This window comes from Chiloscyllium plagiosum, unplaced genomic scaffold (genome assembly GCF_037043375.1).
Source record: "Chiloscyllium plagiosum isolate Xiang-an unplaced genomic scaffold, Cpla_swu_hap1 HiC_scaffold_39, whole genome shotgun sequence".
In the NCBI taxonomy this organism is placed as follows: Eukaryota; Metazoa; Chordata; class Chondrichthyes; order Orectolobiformes; family Hemiscylliidae; genus Chiloscyllium; species Chiloscyllium plagiosum.
In genome coordinates, this window is record NW_028270177.1 from 102,070,160 (window position 1) to 102,076,435 (window position 6,276).

Sequence of the window (6,276 nt, forward strand, 5' to 3'; positions counted from 1 at the left end):
AGGAAACTGGGAGAGAATCCTTCAGGATACCCTCCGTATTAGGAATTGGGACGGAGTGACCTGTGTCTGCTCTCGAGTGATCGAGTGTGTGGGAATGTTCTAGAAACCATCTGTCCTTATGGATGTGTCTCTGTGTGTTTGGGGAGGGAGGGTTTCTTGTGGTTTATGTCACATTTTTGTCAGTAATTCCGACCTTCCCATTTGTTATTCCAGCACCAATTATTTTAATAAATCCCTGAATACAGGGACACATTTGAAAATCTCACTGGATCCCCGATCAAACGGGTCCCTTTGCCTCCAGGCTGATGGATAATGGGTTTGTTTTCCTTCCTCACAGTTAACGTAGTGACCATCTACGTCCTGCTTTACAAAGATTGTGGATTGTCTCCATGTGTCAGACGTTACCTGGGGGCCATGGCAGCGGCGGATCTCCTGGTCATTATCCTCGACCTGATCCTGAGACATATTCCCATTGTTTATCGGGAACAGTTTTATTTCCTGTACTCCGTCCCCGTGTGTAATATCCACGCCGTCCTGCTTTATGCAGCCACTGACTGCTCTGTCTGGTTCACCGTCACTTTCACCTTTGATCGGTTTGTGGCCATTTGTTGCCAGAAGCTGAAAAGTAAATATTGCAGTGAGAAGACGGCGGCTGTGGTTCTGGGAGCAGTGACTGTGCTCAGCTGTTTAAATACCATTTTCTGGTATTTTATGTTCACGGCTCGGTATTGGCTGGTGAACCGCCCCTGGTTTTGTGAGGTAACAGACGCTGTTCGATTCTCCATTGTCTGGGTCACAATCGAGTTCCTCCACCACATTCTAACCCCGGGTGTCCCATTTCTCCTGGTTCTGCTGCTCAATGTTCTCACCGTCAGACACATTGTAGTGACCAGCAGAGCCCGCAGGAGACTCCGTGCTCACACCAATGGGGATGCTCAGTCTGACACAGAAATGAGAAACCGAAAAAAATCCATCATTTTACTGTTTGTGATCTCGGCCAATTTCATCCTGTTATGGTCAATGTTAATGCTGTATTCTATATGGTACCGGATGGATGATATTGGTTATCAGTCTGTGTATCTCGATTGGTTTGTGAAGGAATTGGGCTTCATGCTGCAGCTCCTCAGTTGCTGCACAAACACCGCGATTTATGCCGTGACCCAGACTAAGTTCAGGCAGCAGCTGAAGAATGTGCTGAAATATCCCTTCACCCAGATCCATCCATCAATCAAATTCCATCATTAATCAATCCATCCGGGATTTTCTCATTTCAGTTCAGTGTTTCAGCGATGGAGCAGCCTGTCGCTATGGTAACAGACTGAGGGTAGCGCTGGGTTGTCCATCCTTATCCCACAATGGGGTTACAGGGAAACATTTCAATGTTTCTCACAACTCAGGGGCCAGTGAGAAAAGGCGCCATCCCATTGACTGTATCCATTACTTCCATTTGTAACCAATAAAAATGTTGATTAAAGCGTGCCGAGCAGCAGAGTGACCGATGTTGTTGTGTGTCTTTGTGTTGGAGAAGCTGAGTTGGAGAGAGACAGACTCAGCCCCAGGTCCTGGTCCTCAGGGAAGGGGAGGGCACCGGGCCCTGAGCTCAGGAGCTGGATTTAATACCCTCTGTCCCCTCCCCCACTCCAACCTGGCCTCCCCATTTCCTCTCCCCGACTCTTCCTCCTCAATTCTCTCCCTCTCTCTCTCTCTTTCTGCACACCGTGTCTCTCTCACCACCTCTCCCTTTCACTCTCTCTGGTCCCCTCTTAGACACCCCCCCAACCCCGGATTCTCCACCTGCCTCCACTATTCTTTCTGCCTCACTCTCCCTCTCCCCCCTCACACCCCCAACATGAGTTTCTCCACCTGCCTCCATTCTTCTCTCTCCCCCTCACCCTCACTCTCTCTCTCTCCTGCCGTCTCTCTCTCCCTCCCGCAATGTCGTCTCTACACCATTTTCCCCACCTCCCACATCTCTCAATCATCTCACCCCCACCCCCACACGCAGCCTCACCACCAACCCCCCATCTCTGGGTCAGAGGGAGAGGGAAGGACTAGGGAGACAGAGTGTGTCGGAGAGAGAGGAAAGGCAGGATAGAGGGAGAGAGATTGAGTCAGAGAGAAACGGAGGGAGGTGGGGAGAGAGAGAGACACCGAGGGAGGGGGATTGAGAGTGGGAGAAGATGGAGAGGGAGCGAAGGAGCAGGGAGAGACAGAGGGAGAGAGAGAGGAAAGGGAGAGATAAGGTGAGGGAGGGAGAGAGAGAAATAGGGGAGGACATAATGAGAGAGGGGACAGAGAGAGGGGGACAGAGAGAGGGGGGACAGAGAGAGGGGGACAGAGAGAGGGGGTACAGGGAAAGGGGGGAGATAGAGAGGGCGACAGAGAGAGGGGCACAGAGAGTGGGGGAGATAGAGGGTGTCAGAGAGAGGGGGCAGAGAGAGGGGGGACAGAGAGAGGGGGGACAGAGAGAGGGGGACAGAGAGAGGGGGGACAGGGAAAGGGGGGAGATAGAGAGGGCGACAGAGAGAGGGGCACAGAGAGTGGGGGAGATAGAGGGTGTCAGAGAGAGGGGGACAGAGAGAGGGACACCGAGAGTGGGGGAGATAGAGGGGGGTCAGGGAGAGAGAGGGACAGAGAGATGGCGACAGAGTGAGGGTGACAGAGAGAGAGGGGACAGAGACAGAGGAGGGCAGAGAGAGAGGATGGGCTGAGTGTGGGGAAGATAGAGAGGGACAGAGAGAGAGGGGGACAGTGAGATGGGGGAAAGAGAGAGGCGGGTGGGAGGGTGAAGGGGCAGAGAGAGGGTGACAGAGAGAGGGGCACAGAGAGAGGGGGATATAGAGGGAGACAGAGAGAGAGGGGGACAGAGAGAGGGGTACAGAGTGGGGGGGAGAGAGGGGGGTCAGAGAGAGAGAGAGACAGAGAGTGGGGGATGGAGAGAGTGGGGGACAGAGAGAGAGCGGGACAGAGAGAGAGAGGGGACAGAGAGAGAGGGAGCAGGGAGATGGCGACAGAGGGGGGCAGAGAGCGAGGGAGAGATCGACGGGACAGAGAGAGGGGGCAGAGAGAGTGGGGGAGAGAGAGAGAGGGGACAGAGAGAGGGAGACAGAGAGAGGGGGACAGAGAGAGAGGGGGGGATAGAGAGAGGGGTCGGGGGCAGAGAGAGTGGGGGCAGAGAGAGGGTAACAGAGAGGGGGTCAGAGAGCGGGGGAGAGAGAGAGGGGACAGAGAGAGGAGGACAGAGAGAGGGGGAGATAGAGGGGACAGAGAGAGGGGGGCAGAGAGTGGGGGACAGAGAGGGGTACAGAGTGGGGGGATAGAGGGTGTCAGAGAAAGAGGGGGACAGAGAGAGAGGGGACAGAGAGAGTGGGGGCAGAGAGAGGGTAACAGAGAGGGGTCAGAGAGCGGGGGAGAGAGAAAGGGGACAGAGAGAGGGGGACAGAGAGAGAGGGGGACAGAGAGGAGGGGCAAAGAGAGGGGGGGATAGAGAGAGGGGGAACAGAGAGAGGGGGGGACAGTGATGTGGTACAGGGAGAGGCGGGTGTGAGAGAGGGGGTCAGAGAGAGGGCGACAGAGAGAGGGCGACAGCAAGAGAGGGTAACAGAGAGAGGGGGGCAGGGAGCGGGGGGATAGAGGGGGTCAGAGAAAGAGGGGGACAGAGAGAGAGGGGACAGAGAGAGTGGGGGTCAGAGAGAGGGCAACAGAGAGCGGGGGACAGAGAGTCGGGGAGAGAGAGGGGGTCAGAGAGAGAGGGGGAAAGAGAGAGGGGGACAGAGAGATGGGGTCAGAGAGAGGGGGGGCAGAGAGACGGGGGACAGTGAGAAGGGGGGATAGAAAGACGGTGACAGAGAGGGGGGCAGAGATAGGGAGACAGAGAGAGGGGTACAGAGTGGGGGAGAGAGAGGGGGTCAGAGAGAGGGGGACAGAGAGTGGGGGGGCAGAGAGGGGGCAGAGAAAGTGGGGGCAGGGAGAGAGGGGGCAGAGAGAAAGGGTGACAGAGAGGGGGTCAGAGAGCGGAAGAGAGAGAGGGGGGGCAGAGAGAGGGGGATAGAGAGAGGAGAACAGAGAGAGGGAAACAGAGAGAGGGGGACAGAGAGAGGGGACGGGGGGCAGAGAGAGCGGGGGCAGTGAGAGGGCAACAGAGAGGGGGTCAGAGAGCGGGGAAGAGAGGGGGTCTGAGAGCGTGGGAGAGAGAGGGGACAGATAGAGGGGGACAGAGAGAGAGGGGACAGAGAGAGGGGGGACAGAGAGACGGCGACAGAGAGAGGGGGACAGAGAGTGGGGGACAGAGAGTGGGGAGATTGAGGGGGTCAGAGAGAGGGGGGTTCAGTGAGAGAGAGGGGGACAGAGAGAGAAGGGGGCAGAAAGAGGAGACAGTGAGAGGGGGACAGAGAGAGAGGAGGACAGAGAGAGAATGGGTCAGAGAGGGGGGACAGAGAGAGGGGGGGACAGAGAGAGGGGAGGGAAAAGAGAGGGGGAACAGAGAAAGGTGGGACAGAGAGAAGGGGAGATAGAGAGACGGTGACAGAGAGAGGGGGCAGAGGGAGAGAGAGAGAGGGGTACAGTGTGGGGGAGAGAGGGGGGTCAGAGAGAGGGGGACAGAGAGTGGGCGGATGGAGGGAGTGGGGGATAGAGAGAGGGGGACAGAGAGAGAGGGGGACAGAGAGGGGGCAGAGAGAGAGGGGGCAGAGAGAGGGCGACAGAGAGGGGGTCAGAGAGCGGGGGAGAGAGAGGGGACAGAGAGATGGGGACAGAGAGAGGGCGATAGAAAGTGGGGGGCAGAGAGATGTGGGGCAGAGAGAGAGGGGGCAGAGAGAGAGGGGGCAGAGAGAGAGGGGGCAGAGAGAGGGGGACAGAGAGACGGCAACAGAGAGAGGGGCGACAGAGAGAGCGGGCGACAGAGAGGGGGTCAGAGAGCGGGGAGAGAGAGGGTACACAGAGAGAGGGGGACAGAGAGAGAGGGGGGACAGAGAGAGGGGGACAGAGAGGAGGGGTAAACAGAGGGGGAACAGAGAGAGGGGGAACAGAGAGAGGGGCAGAGAGTGGGGGGACAGAGAGAGGGGGAACAGAGAGAGGGGGGAACAGAGAGAGGGGGGACAGAGAGCGGGGAGACAGAGAGAGGGGGTACAGAGAGAGGAGGACAGAGAGAGGGGAACAGAGAGAGAGAGGGGACAGAGAGAGGGGGGACAGAGAGAGAGAGGGGGAAAGAGAGAGTGGGACAGAGAGGGGTGGAACAGAGAGAGCAGGACAAAGAGATAGGGGGACGAGAGAGAGGGTACAGAGAGAGAGGGGGACAGAAAAGGAGGGTACAGAGAGAGAGGGGGACAGAGAGAGGGTACAGAGAGAGGGGGGGGGGGACAGAAAGAGAGGGTACCGAGAGAGAGGGGCAGAGAGAGAGGGGGTCAGAGACAGAGGGGGTCAGAGAGAGGGGCAGAGAGAGAGGGGGACAGAGAGAGAGGGGCAGAGAGAGGGGGAACAGAGAAAGGGGGAACAGAGAGAAGGGGGAATAGAGAGACGGTGACAGAGAGGGAGGCAGAGAGAGGGAGACAGAGAGAGGGGGGCAGAGAGAGAGAGGGGGACAGAGAGAGGGGTCGGGGGGCAGAGAGAGTAGGGGCAGAGAGAGGGCAACAGAGAGGGGGTCAGAGAGCGGGGGAGAGAGAGAGGGGACAGAGAGAGAGGGGGACAGAGAGAGGGTGGACAGAGAGAGGGGGACAGAGAGAGGGGGAACAGAGAGAGGGGGGACAGAGAGAGGGGGGGACAGAGAGAGGGGGGGACAGAGAGGGTGGCAGAGAGATAGGGGGCAGAAAGAGGGCAACAGAGAAGGGGTCAGAGAGCGGGGCAGAGAGAGAGGGGACAGAGAGAGGGGGACAGAGAGAGGGTGGCAGAGAGAGAGGGGGCAGAGAGAGGGGGTGACAGAGAGGTGGTCAGAGAGCGGGAGAGAGAGGGGACTGTGAGAGGGGGACAGAGAGAGGGGGACAGAGAGGGTGGCAGAGAGATAGGGGGCAGAAAGAGGGCAACAGAGAAGGGGTCAGAGAGTGGGGCAGAGAGAGAGGGGACAGAGAGAGGGGGACAGAGAGAGGGTGGCAGAGAGAGAGGGGGCAGAGAGAGGGGGTGACAGAGAGGTGGTCAGAGAGCGGGAGAGAGAGGGGACTGTGAGAGGGGGACAGAGAGAGGGGGCAGTGAGAGAGGGGTCAGAGAGAGAGGGCGACAGAGAGGGGGTCAAAGAGCGGGGGAGAAAAAGAGGGGACAGAGAGAGGGGGATAGAGAGAGGGAGAC

General features: G+C 58.0%; 1 protein-coding gene across 1 annotated transcript; it reads left to right on the top strand.

Moving 5' to 3' along the window:
* Nucleotides 1-312: 312 nt before the first annotated feature.
* Nucleotides 313-1,245, top strand: LOC148138912 (putative G protein-coupled receptor 139). The gene has a single exon (XM_087981378.1). The coding sequence runs from the start codon at nt 313-315 to the stop codon at nt 1,243-1,245; it is 933 nt and encodes a 310-aa protein (XP_087837504.1).
* The last annotated feature ends 5,031 nt before the right edge of the window (nt 1,246-6,276 follow it).

What these genes read in the sequence shown, in the direction of transcription:
- LOC148138912 (XM_087981378.1), top strand. Translation starts at nt 313, where the DNA reads ATGGGTTTGTTTTCCTTCCTCACAGTTAACGTAGTGACCATCTACGTC.